This window comes from Pseudophryne corroboree, chromosome 11 (genome assembly GCF_028390025.1).
Source record: "Pseudophryne corroboree isolate aPseCor3 chromosome 11, aPseCor3.hap2, whole genome shotgun sequence".
NCBI lineage: Eukaryota > Metazoa > Chordata > Amphibia > Anura > Myobatrachidae > Pseudophryne > Pseudophryne corroboree.
The window spans coordinates 147,999,434-148,013,451 of NC_086454.1; the positions used below are offsets into that span (position 1 = coordinate 147,999,434).

At 44.8% G+C, this 14,018-nt stretch overlaps 1 protein-coding gene across 1 annotated transcript in view; it reads right to left on the reverse strand.

Moving 5' to 3' along the window:
• Positions 1-2,744: 2,744 nt before the first annotated feature.
• LOC134969172 (uncharacterized) overlaps positions 2,745-14,018 on the reverse strand; it is a 114,757-nt gene continuing 103,483 nt past the window's right edge. Inside the window, exon 4 of the mRNA XM_063944939.1 lies at positions 2,745-4,266. Within this exon, the coding sequence (XP_063801009.1) occupies positions 4,247-4,266 (20 nt within the window). The 3' untranslated portion in view covers positions 2,745-4,246. The remainder of the gene's footprint in view (positions 4,267-14,018) is intronic.

Consider the following 14,018-nt stretch of genomic DNA (forward strand, 5'->3'; position numbering starts at 1 on the left):
GGTGAGGCGGGCCGAAGAGCGGTAATCGCCTCTGTAAGTATTCTCTCTCTCTCTCTCAATGTGTAAAATGGGGACACCTGCCGTAATGTGTGAAATGGGGACTCTTGCCTGCCGTAGTGTGGGGATTTAATGTATCAAGGGCATTGCGGTGTGTGGCATAATATGGTGCAGGGGGCATTACTGTGTGGGGCTTAATATGGTAGAATTTTTTTTTCCTGTGGTGGTCGTGATCTGTTGGAGCAGGGTCAAAAACTGGATTGTGAGGTAGTCTTTTCAGACGCGGCCACACCCATTTAGATGAGGCCACGCCCCCTTGTCGGGTGCACGCACAAGTTTTTCTTTTATCTAGGTGTGTGTGTGGGGGGGCACATTTTTTTATGTCATGGGGGGGCCCATTTTTAAATCTCGCACTGGGAGCCAAATTGGCTAGAAACAGCCCTGCTTGTACTGAGAATACTTTGGAGAGTTGCAGACAACATACAGGGGTGGTCTTCAGTATGCTGACTGACGGGATCCCGGCGCACAGTATACCGGCACCGGGATCCCGACAGCCGGCATACCGACACTTATTCTCCCTTGTGGGGGTCCACGACCCCCCTGGAGAGAGAAAAAATAGCGTGGCGCACGTAGCGCGCCACCATACCCGTAGCGTGGCGAGCGCAGCGAGCCCGCAAGGGGCTCATTTGCGCTCGCCACACTGTCGGTAAGCCGGCGGTCAGGCTCCCGGCGCCGGTATGCTGGTCGCCGGGAGCCCGACCGCCGGCATATCGTAGTGAACCCAACATACAGAGGGGCATATTTATTACAGACAGAAGACACTTAAATCTGGGAAAAACTGTTTTTTTTGTTTTGCTTTTCCTTCACAGGAGATAGGGCCAGTCCATATTTAAAAAGCCCTGAAACTACCATAACTAATCGTGAAAACAATTGCTGGCCTACTCTGGAAATAAGTTCCCGTGCGTATAATGAGCCTAATTCTGAGTTGATCGCAGCAGCAAGTTTGTTAGCAATTGGGCAAAACCATGTGCACTGCAGGGGGGCAGATGTAACATGTGCAGAGAGAGTTAGATTTGGGTGGGGTGTGTTCAAACTGAAATCTAAATTGCAGTGTAAAAATAAAGCAGCCAGTATTAACCCTGCACAGAAACAAAAAAACCTACCCAAATCTAACTCTCTCTGCACATGTTACATCTGCCTTCCCCCCTGCAGTGCACATGGTTTTGCCCAATTGCTAACAAACTTGCTGCTGCGATCAACTCAGAATTACCCCCTATGTTATAGCTTCTTTTCTAACATGGATCTTAGCAGCACATCTCAGGATGGTGATGTTGGAGGGCAAGAGAGAACATAAACCTTTATTTAATTTAAAAAAAATCCACTTTTTAGTTACTCTTCTTTTTTTTCTACACTTGAGTTCATTATTTTATTTCCTTTTTTTTTATAAATGTTTGAGAAATGTGCACTGAAAGCCTGAGACGTGCACAGAAGGAGCTTGGCTGGTGAAGAGGTAAGTCTGTGACTACCTCTGCCAGACCCGTATCTGTGCATGGTACAGCTGCCTCTGAGACTGTTTAATGATATACAGTGGCGACAGAAAATTTTCTATCCCACAGCATATGGTGAAAGGATCCCTACCTCTCTTTGATTACCTCGATGTGATGGCCACTGACGTCAGTGAGAGCAATCCTTAACGTTACAGATAATACACGACACCATGTAGTTAAGAATCACTCTGTTTATTTAATAAATTACAGCGTACTATATAGAAGAGAAACATGGGTGTATACAATATGTGCAAGCATATGATTGGATAAATAGAAGTAGCATACGACATTACATGCGGGATATTTTAGTAACACACAGAAGTAACAGTTTTGATCTAGTATGTAATTGTCCTTGAAGATAAGACACACACAAGCCTTATATTATATGAACAGACAAAGGCATCTTGTAGAGAGTGCGTACGTGTCTATTCAAACACATAACAATTCATATAGCATGTTTAACCCTTCAATCCCCTCTTAGAATCATGATTGTTATATGACATGATTCTTAAGTGAGGCTCCTTTCTTGTTCCTCCAGTTCTTGAGATATTGGGCATAATCGTCGGGTCCCTTACTATCAGAGGAGGTGACAGGACTGGGGGTTATATCATAGTACATCAGGGCCTTATCAATGCCTTTGGAGGTAAGTTTCTTTCCACAGGGAATTACACAATAAACTATAATGCCTAAAAGAATTAAAGTTACAAGTATGAATATGCTTATTTGCACAAGAGCCTGTTTCCAATTTTCAAACCACCCAAAATATTGGCTCCATGGGTTATCAATACCTGAATTTTTCTTGAGTTCTATGGATAAGGTTTCTAACTTGTTTATGGCTAAAGTAACCTTACCATTGGGACCAGTGTTGTCAGGAATATATGTACAACAGCCTTCCACCTTACTAATGTAAACACATGTACCGCCTTTTTCTGCTAGAATCATGTCAAGGGCCATTCTATTTTGAAATGTCATTTGGGAAGTGGCTTCTAGCTGTTCAGCTATACCTTTAAGAGCATCTTTGGTATCATTAACAAATCTTTGTTGATTATAATATATATAATTAATCCAGGCTACGTTTTTATTTACAGTTACTATAGGGAACAATGACTCAAAACCCGCAGCCACCTCATCTCTAGCTTTGAACTCATTTGGAACACCTCTTGGGACCCCTATAGCATCAATGTACACGTGGGGGTCAAAGCTACCTCCTGGGAGTGCTCTTTTCTTTCGATTAGCAGGAGTATTAGAGGGAGGATTGGGGTCATCGGTGATCATTAGGAGTGGCATTATGACTTTGGCCAGGGCACACTCACCATACCATGGTGTGTCTAATTTAGTTCTAAGCTTCATATCCCCACATATATAATAAATGTCGCCTAGTGATCTAGTTTGGTTGACTAAAACAGTTGTTCTTTTATTTGCACAATACCCTGGTGGGAAGGTTTTTAAATTTCTCCCTGGGGTGATGTTAGATGTATAACAGGTATAGTTTCCAGGATATATGGTTATGGTATTTCCTGGGTTGGGATTTTTTGACAATATGGGATATTCCCTTTTCCACATTTCGCACTGACTGTCATTTGTTTTGGTGTCATTAAAAAGGCTGAAAAAACAATTTTCCTGTTCTAGGGGTATATTAAGGGGCACTGTACCTAGGTGGGGCCTAGATTTGCCACAGACATAACAGTTGCTTTTATTGTGTTTGTTAGCACTATACTTCATCCATTCCAACCAAAAATTAATGTCAGAGAAACCAGTTTCAATAGCTAGGGTGTCTTCAAAGGTAGGGTTAGTAATAGCCACCATATCTTTAGAAGTGGCAATATGGGGCTTTAAAGGTTTGTTTTGGGGAGCAATTTTAGGCTGGTATTTTGGGTTTTTGTACATATCCCATAAATAAAACCTTTGTCTTGCACTATAGTACCCTGCTTGCCACCATATACCAAGTACATAAGTCTCATTGTCGCTTCTGCTAGGGTTCACTATGTTTAGTCTAAACCTGTATGAATTTGGGCCTTCATCCATCTTATGAATGGATAGTCTAGAAAGTAGGGGTACTCCATATTTGCTCCATCTATTTTTTGCAAATGATGGGCCATATTTCCAATCTGCTCCTGTATTCCACCCCACAGATTCCCAGTAATCACAGTTGGATCCATGATAGGATATTTTCATCCACCATTCATCAGTGACACAAATGTACATTGTCTCAGACATTCCTGATTTCCTCCTTTGTTGTATATAATATTTGTCATCAGCAATTTTGGGGAACATAAAATAGTCAAGGATATATGTGGCTACGTGTGTGTTAGAGGAATTGTACCACAAGGTGGGGACCCCATCTGTTTGTGTGATGCTGACTTCACATATTGTGAGGTGAATGAGGGCCAGTAGGGCTATCGAGATAGTCCCCAGGATAGAGATAGGGGGCAGGTTCTTCATCGTTTTCTGTTCTTCTGTCTTCGCTAGGTGGGAGGTCAGGGCTGTCTGCCCCGGTTCGTACCTCACTGGAATCACTTGCTTCCCTCTCTAGGTCTGGTCTAGGAACCTTTTTTACTCGGGATGCATGGATCCAGGTAGGACTTTCCTCTGTCAGGACTGCTGTTCGGGTAGCTGCTACGACCTCTGTCTCTGGACCATAGGTGAAGTCTCCTGGGCTCTTGTTCCTGGGGAGCACCTTCACCACGACTCTGTCTCCGACTTTAAAGGGGTGTGTAGGTTCCTGTGGATTCAAAGGGTTTTTACAAACAACCTCATGTTCAATTTCATTCAGTTTTGTTATCAGGGACCTGACATACTCTTCTCTGATGAGTTCTAGATCTCCTTCCTGTATTACTAGTGGTTTCTTAGCCCAGGGTGTAGGAAAAGGCCTACCCATTAGTATTTCAAATGGGGAGTAACCCAGAGTCTTTTGTGGGGTCATTCTGATCTCTGCTAGGATAATAGGAAGGACCTTCTTCCATTTATGGAAGGTACCCCCTGTGGCCTTCCTAAGCTTGTCTTTGAGGGTCCTATTCATGCGTTCTACGACCCCTGAACTCTGCGGGTGATACGGGATGTGGAATTTCCATTCCACCTGCAGGGCCTTTACCAAGGCCTGTGTAATTTTTGCTGTAAAGGCGGAGCCTTTATCACTATTGATTTGCAATGGGCACCCCCATCTGGGGATGATTTCCTGAGTTAGGATCCTAGCAACTGTCTTTGCATCCTCAGATTTAGTGGGGAATACCTCTGGCCATCGAGAGAACATGTCTACAATGACCAGGGCATACTCCTGTTTACCAGTACCTGGGATATGGGTGAAGTCAATTTGCAGGTGTGTAAAGGGTGTGGTGGGGTATTCAAGATGCTGATGTTTTGCCTTGTCAGGGTTGTTGGGGTTGTTTCGCAGACAAGTGATGCATCTACTGACATACTGATCTACTAATGACTTGGCATCCGTGACATAGAAATCATTACGTAAGAGTAAGGTAGTTGTTGCCTTACTGTGGTGTCCTATGCCATGGTAGTGGGCAATAAACAAGGGTGCACTGGACTGGGGTATACAAGGTTTCCCCTCTTTGCAGATTAATCCTGTTTTAGGATTCTTCTGCAAAACTGGGTAAGTCCAGTCAGCTAGGTCGGCTTTGGAGGCTGAGGCCTGTAACTGGGTGATCAGGTAGTGGTTGTCGAGAGCTGGGGGGGTCATGATGGACATGTGGGCCTGAGTGATGGGCTGTGAGGCCGCATGTTTGGCAGCAGAGTCAGCAAGAGCATTTCCAAGGGAGACTGCATCCTTCCCCCCCGTGTGTGCCCTGCAATGGAGGATTGCAATGTCAGAGGGCAGGGTTATGGCATGCAGAAGGTCAGAGATGAGTTGGGCATGTGATATGCCTTTTCCATCAGCTCCAAGGAAACCACGGCGTCGCCAAATGACCCCATGGTCATGCACGACGCCGTACGCGTATTTGGAGTCAGTGTAGATGGTGACTGGTTTATTCTGGTAAAGGTGACAAGCCCTTGTGAGAGCAATGAGCTCTGCAGCCTGTGCTGACTGGTAAGGAATGGGCTGTGCTTCCAGAATAATGTCAGGGAGAGTGACAATAGCATAACCCGCTTGGTACGTGGTGTCATTGGGTCTGCTACAGGAACCATCTACAAAAATGACATCCGCGTCGGGGACAGGGACAGGGGACATGTCCAGTCTGGGGGATGTTTCTGACTCAATGGAAGCTGAGCAGTCATGGGGTTCAGGAGGGTGGTCTTCAGGACCTTTGAGCCCCAGTAGAGCGTTGAGAATGGGTGCAGGACCTGAAGAGTTGGTGGCATACTTAATGGTGAGGGAGGGGTTGTTTAAAAGGAGAACCTCATATCCACTGAGGCGCTGAGCTGACATGTGTTGTGTGTGTAACCCTTTTAAAATGGTTAGAACATCATGAGTGGTGTGAAGTATTGTTGTGTGGCCTAGGGTGAGTGTGGTGGCCATTTCAGTTACCATTGCACAGGCTGCAAGTGCCCTGAGGCAAGCAGGCATACCTTGCACTGTGACAGGCATTACTTTGGAAAAAAATGCCACTGGGCGCAACTTTCCTCCATGAAACTGTGTGAGCACCCCCGCCATGGTTTTACAATTGTCCCTTGCAAACAAATGAAAAGGTAGTACATAGTTGGGGAGGCCAAGTGCCGGACTTTTCATTAACATACACTTTAAGCTTTCATATGTAGTTAACATTTCTTGTGACCATTGTACAATATTAGGTTTGTCTTTCAGTGTGGCTTGTCTCAAAATGTTATCATAATAGGAACAATCAGATATCCACTGTCTGCAGTAATTTACCATACCCAGAAAAGACAGCAGTTCCCTCTGGGTAGTTGGGGTGACCAGGCCCAATACAGACTGAATGCGCTGTGGACTGACTTTCCTTTCCCCCTGAGTGAGCACAAAACCCAAGTAATCCACATGCTTCTTACACCATTGCATTTTTGTTTTGGACACCTTGTGTCCACATTCACAGAGCCAGTTTAACAGTGATATACCATCCTCCCGGCAGGCCTCCTCAGTTTGACTACAGAGCAGCAGATCATCTGCATACTGTAGCAGGACTGAACCATGGTGAGGGTGCCAGGGCCCCAATGTGGCCTGGAGTACAATGCTATACACAACAGGTGCGTCAATGAAGCCCTGGGGTAAACGACACCAGGTGAGTTGCTTGCCCTCAAAAGAAAATGCAAAAAGTAACTGTGTCTGTGCATCCACTGGAATGCTAAAAAATGCATTTTTTAAATCAATTACCGAAAAAAAAATGCAGCATCTGCAGGGATAGCTGAAATGAGTGAGTTAATGTCAGGTACAATGGGTGCTATAGGCACAATGAGTTGGTTAATTGCCCTAAGGTCTTGTACAAACCTTACACTGCCATCTGACTTAGCAACTGGGTTGACTGGTGTGCAGTAAGGTGAAATTACGTGTCTGAGAATGCCTTGTTGGAGAAACTGTTGTATCATTGGTCTAAGACCTTCAATCTTCTCTTGTGACAAGGGGTATTGCTTTTGATAGACAGGTTGTGTGTCAGGTTTCAGGGTTGCTCTATATGGTGTGCAAGGAATGAGGCCAGTGTCATAGGGACCCTCCGACCATAGAGCAGGGTTTACTTTGTCAAAATCAGGTGTAATGTCTGTTGCTTCCCACACCGGTAGGTGTGGGGACTCAACCTCCAGGCCACTGCCAGTGGGTGAAGGGAGAATGGAGATTTCGAGCCTGCTAAGAAGATCCCTTCCCAGAAGATTAATTGGACATTCAGGTATTACAGTGAAATTGTGTTTACCCATATATGTGCCTCCCGTGGTTCTGACACTAAGGGCATCTGTCAGGTAAGCATCTGTGGGTATCCCATTGATTCCCATTGAAGGAGCAGTCTTTACCAAATGACCATCGTACAGGTCGACACACAAAACACTAGTAGTTGCCCCGCTATCTACCAGGAAAGGGATTGCTCTCTTTCCTATAATCAAGGTTAGTAGCGGTGGGTCCTTCCAGTGTCTGGTGAGCTGGGCAAAGGCTGGGATACCCTCCTCCGGGCCCCGTCAGTGGGAGGGGTCCTGCCAGTCAACTCGGAATCGGACATGATCCTGAAAGGGGTTGTTGTGTGACTGTCGGGGATGATCCCGGGAGGGAGCCGGAGCTTGGGGCTGTCGGTGGTTTCGTGAGGGACAAGGGCAATCCCTTGCCCAGTGATCGTCCCTTCCACAGTTGAAGCAGGAGGTTTGTTTCCTGCTGGCAGAGTCAGGGGGGTGGGGTGGCCTGGCTTGTGGGTTTTGATATCGGGCTGGATTACGGGGTGGGCCAGTGGAGTGCTGCTGGCGTCTATCTCCCCGACCTCTCTGATTTTGGTAATTATGAGTTGGGGCATTCTGCAAGGGTTTTTTAACATCAAAGCATCCTGCAGCTTCCTTTTCATATAAGTGCTTTTCAAATTCCTTAATATTATCAGAGGTCCAGGAAGAAACACCTTGCTTAACTGGGACCATAACAGATGGCAACAAGTTATTTACAAAGGTAGAAATTAGTAAATGGTCTGTATCTACAAGAGTGAGACCTGCATCTTCAGACCAACACTTTTTAAACCTCTTCCAGAACTCAGTGACAGTTTCAGTGGGCTTTTGTTTACATGCTACGGCAATGGGAAGAGAAGCCCGGGTTTTAAAAATCTCTTTCATATGGGTCTCAATTTCCTTCCACATCTCCGTTACACCGTCCCCAGTATTGAGAGGGTAGCGAACGGCATCGTTAAGGGTGGTAGGAGTGTTTATGGTGGGAATCTTTTTCCAATCCCACCCGTTGTAATGGTCTATAACCCCATCTATGATCAGCTTCATATCTTCTTGAGTATAGCTGCGTCCTGTGCAAGCCTTTTTCAAGTAAGCTATGCAGCCGTCAGGTGCAACAGTGGGTTTGGGACAGTTCTTAACAATTCTGTCTAAATCCTCTATTTCAATGGGTTTCTTTAACAACTGATCCCCTACTGTCATGAAGGGCAGGTGGGTGGCGACACCGAGGAAACCAGTGCCGGATCGCGTTGTGGAGGGGGTGAGAGGGTTGTCAGTAGCAATAGTTAAGTCAGCGTTGCGGCGGGAGACGGTTTGTCTGTTAGGAGTAGGGGCACTAGGGGCGGGGGTGGTTACGTCTATGTGGAGGGTACTGTCAGGGGGGGCTATTCCTCCTGAGCCTCCTTCTCCTTCCCCTTCCCCTCCTCCCCCTCCCCTTTGCATCGGCATTCGTGACAAAGCAACTGAGCCTCCTTCTCCTTCCCCTTCCCCTCCTCCCCCTCCCCTTTGCATCGGCATTCGTGACAAAGCAACTGCAGCTAAAAGATCTGTGTCTTTTAAGGAGGGGTATAGGGGACTGTAGGGCGGAGGAGAAGAGTTTTTCAGAAACTTGTTGCTTCTAAATTCCTCAGCTTTGTGTAGTCGGGAAGTTACAGATTTTATTCTACGCTGTTTCTGCTTGATATTTTTGTCATACCAATGAGGTGCTATCGTGAGCCATTGCTCTCCTCCAGCGCGCATATATGTCATGTCCCATTGTGGGTCATGATCATACCACGGCCAGGCTTCCTTGTCTCCCAGACAAAGCCCTTTGATCATGTCCATATAAAATGGATAATTAATACCATCACGGGGGAATGGGCTGGGGCTGCCAACTTTCTCTGTCCACCCCGCTAAGTTATCTACCCAAGGGTTAACTAGATAATAATCTGTGGTGGAGTTACGGGCTACATACTCCTTACATGTCTCTCCTGGTAAAGGTGGAGGATAAATGACTGTCTTACTCTGACCCCCTCCCATAGTAAAGAATACAATCTACACCAGCTTTCTACGCAATTTCTACAACAACTTACAACAACTGTCTATGCAATATCACAACAAAAATACTTTCTATGCAATTTACAAAAACTTTCTATGCATGCATTAGCTAACACCAGTTAATTAGTCATTGACAATATCACAATATTATCTGTATAATGAGAACATGAAATCTTTTGACGGGTACGCTTACCATTCGTACAAGATGTCAGAAAGATACAGCGTTTTAAACAGGAAGCAAGAAAAGAGTTTTGAGTAAAGATATCTGGCAGACGAAAACTTACCAGCCGTCTGAACCAAATATAAGAACTTATCTCACTACAACATACAAGAATATATATATAGACGATCAGATCGAGGTATAATCTACGTTATGTATAGACCCCAGGTCTATATATTTTTTTAAGTATCCCAGATACTAACGTCTTTGGAGAATTGCGCTTGGACTCCTGGTCCTTTCTCAGACGTATCTTTAAGTCCCAGACATTAAAGATTCTATGGTATCCCTGATACCTGTTTTATGTTTTTACATAAAACTTCGTAATATTAAGTCCCGGACTTAAATATTACCTTGTCACGTGTTCCCGGAACACTGACACGGATTCAGCTTCAGTGTATGACCGCAATCCTGTATGGCAAAGACAGACAATAAATTCTCTATTCTTACCATTCAGGGACGATCACTGAATTCCGGACATAGAGCCCCCAGCTGAAAGGATCCCTACCTCTCTTTGATTACCTCGATGTGATGGCCACTGACGTCAGTGAGAGCAATCCTTAACGTTACAGATAATACACGACACCATGTAGTTAAGAATCACTCTGTTTATTTAATAAATTACAGCGTACTATATAGAAGAGAAACATGGGTGTATACAATATGTGCAAGCATATGATTGGATAAATAGAAGTAGCATACGACATTACATGCGGGATATTTTAGTAACACACAGAAGTAACAGTTTTGATCTAGTATGTAATTGTCCTTGAAGATAAGACACACACAAGCCTTATATTATATGAACAGACAAAGGCATCTTGTAGAGAGTGCGTACGTGTCTATTCAAACACATAACAATTCATATAGCATGTTTAACCCTTCATATGGCGATAGAAAATATATTTAATTGCCAGTGTTTGTTAAATTGGCACCTTATTCAGATTAGCCTTATGTGTCAGTTAGAAATATAAGGTTTTTTTCTGAAGGCTAGAATGCTCGCTCTACCAGTTAAGGCAGCAAGGTAGGACTTTTTAACCCAAGTTTACATAGGGGCCTATTTATTCTTAGTTACAGAGTGGCCCCCAAAATGAGCATTCCTAATTTCCGCATATCACAGCGAGCTGGAGACTTCTTTCTGAGACCCACGGACACATATTCCAATAAGATTCAGTGCAGAAGGCGGCTAAAAAGTGATCACTTACACAATTACATTACTTTCCGGTTTGGACCTGGTTAAGCTATCGTGCATATGGGATCCCTCTATGGGTAAAAAAAACTGTGTTAATATAACCACAGGCTACATATTGATGGTGTTAGCCTTTCAGGGGCCAAGTTCACAATCCCCAAAGACTCCTACGGGGACTTGATTTGCTATTGAAAATAGAGGAAACACAGCAGATATTACTGATCTCTGCTGCCGTATCCTCCTAGTGGGATAATTAATACGTAAAGTCTCAGAAAACACTGTTTTCAGAGGATTTTACACAAAAACTGTTTACTATATACAGTAGGCCCAATAAAGTGATTATTATAATATTAAGACACGCTGGGGCAGATGTATTAAGCCTGGAGAAGTGATAAGTGGAAGGTGATAACGCACCAGCCAGTCAGCTTCTTTCATTTTTCAAACCCGTAATGATTGGCTGATATGTTATTACCTTCCACTTATCACTTCTTTATCACTTGTCCAGGCTTAATACATCTGCCCTAAAGTCTCCTACTTGATGTTTATTTTTCCTTAATCCCCCCCCCCCACCCCTTTATTTATTTTTTATTCTGTATGGTTTTCCTAATTATATGTAACAAGTAACAACCTCAATAAAATATTGTAAAAACAAACATGTTATCACCTGCAAGATAAGGCTGTTATTTAAATCACTCATTTTAGATTTTTATTATCAGGCTACAGCACTTACAAGCTGTCTCTAGATGTGAGGGGTGGTCTTCAGTTTGCCGGCTTTCGGGATCCCGGCATACCGACACTTTTTCTCCCTCTAGGGGGTGAACGATCCCCCTTGAGGGAGATTAGATAGCGTGGCACGCATACCGTGCCTGCAGCACGGCGAGCGCAGCGAGCGCGCAAGGGGCTCATTTGCGCTCGCCCAGCTGTCGGTATGCCGGCAGTCAGGATTCCGGCGCCGGTATGCTGGCTGCCGGCATACCCTACTACACCCGATGTGAGGGTAATGCTATGTTAGTATACATATTCATGGCCTTAGAAAACTGGGCCCAGCCCGGGTATTTTTTTTGGGGGGGGAGACCTAATCGCAGAAGGCATGGCCATGTTCCCTTAGAAAAAAAATATAGAAAAAAGTATTTCTTGCTTTACGCGCTAAACATGAGGATTCTGCATGTACAAATAAAAACCTCCTAATTATTGGGTGCATCCTTACTTTTACTGAAGTCTGATTTTGCCAAAAGAGGTGGAAATCATCACAGGTACAGTAATTTACCAATTTACACTGTACACTACATTTATTTTATTATATTCTCAGTACACCTGCACACCAAAAGATATTGGATTTGATGGTCTGAGTTGGGAGCAAAGCAAAAAAAAAAATTGGATTTTAATACCTACCGGTAAATCCTTTTCTCTTAGTCCGTAGAGGATGCTGGGGTTCCAAAAGGACCATGGGGTATAGACGGGATCCGCAGGAGACATGGGCACACTATAAGACTTTAAATGGGTGTGAACTGGCTCCTCCCTCTATGCCCCTCCTCCAGACCTCAGTTAGAAAACTGTGCCCAGAGAGACAGACATTTCGAGGAAAGAATTTAATGTTTAAACACGGTGAGTGTCATACCAGCTCACATCGCAAACATGCCGCAGAACGTGGCATTCAACAGAACACCAGCTGACAGCATGGAAAAACCATACAGCAAAATGCTGACCGAAAACGTAACACGACTTGTGTGCATCATGACCGATAATCAGATATCGCATGTCATGGCACAAATAACGGCAGCAACAGACATGACTGCAAGAAACACCACATGAGTGCAACGACAACCAGTAGCTGCAGATACAGTACGCACTGGGACGGGTGCCCAGCATCCTCTACGGACTAAGAGAAAAGGATTTACCGGTAGGTATTAAAATCCTATTTTCTCCTACGTCTTAGAGGATGCTGGGGTTCCAAAAGGACCATGGGGTATATACCAAAGCTCCAGACCGGCGGGAGAGTGCGGACAACTATGCAGCACCGATTGAGCAAACGCAGCCCCGGTAAATCTTGGTACACGCCCTGTCCCTGTCGCGACAGAATTAAGACGGGCAGAACACGAAGAAGATGTTCCGTTGTGTTACCTCTGGTGTAACTAGTTCTTAATCCAAGAATGCTTATTGTAGGCAAGCTCCTCGGCTCGACCTTTCCCCTTGGGAATTCTTCCCTTGGAAAAACTGCTCTCCCGCCTTGGAGACTTGTATCCATGGACACCAGGATCTAATCCTGGATCACGAACCATCGTCCCTGTAGGAGGTGAGAACTGTGAAGCCACCACAGGAGAGATATCCTGGTCCTGTAAAATAGGAATATGCACCGGCGCATGTGCAGGGAAAATCCGGACCATATGTTCAACTGGCCCCGCAAAACCACTCTGGCATTTGACCTGCTCACCGAATGGCCTTGTAGGCCCTAACCATCTTCCGCATAAACGAAAGGTATCGACGGTTTTACACTGTTGGAAACCTGATCTGACTCCGGATCATCAGATCTCTTTCCACAGGAAAAAATCAACTCTTAACCAATCAGTATCCAAACTTATTCTCAACTCCGACCTCAGCGTCGTTGGGATCAACAGTGAATCTTTGTGACGAAGAACTGCCAGAGAGAAACCACGATTTATACCATTTGTTTCTTGACCTCGCCGTAGTCAGGAGAGCGTCCCCGTACAGAAAAATAATGGCTCTTACTATAGAAGGAAACCATCCCACCACCATCAGTCTGGTGAACTGGCAATGACAATCCTGAATAGCAGAAATAGGTAAGATTAACGCGGATGACACCGTACTTAAAACCTCTTTCTACTTTTACAGGTCGGAAATCCCTGTCCTGAGAGATTCCAACTTGTAGTTCTAACTTCTTAAGAAGAAATCTTCTTGGGATTGTTCTGACCGAGCTGTCTGGTCTCAGAAGCACGAAAAAGCCAGTATATTCCCCCTTTTTTTTTTTTAGGGACAGCAGGACAATGTCCTGATCCTGAACCAAACCTTGTGTGGCGTCGCCTACTACCTCCCCGTCCATAGGAGAATCGGTAAGATCTATTTTAAAAATCAGTGAGGGGAATCTTCCGGAAACTCGAGTATGTCCCCCTATGGACTGTATTCTTACCCACTGTCCATTCCAGGATTGACTGAGGAGTATTAGACGAGTTCCCACCGGTGAGGGCTCCAGCAAGATAGACCCAGCGAT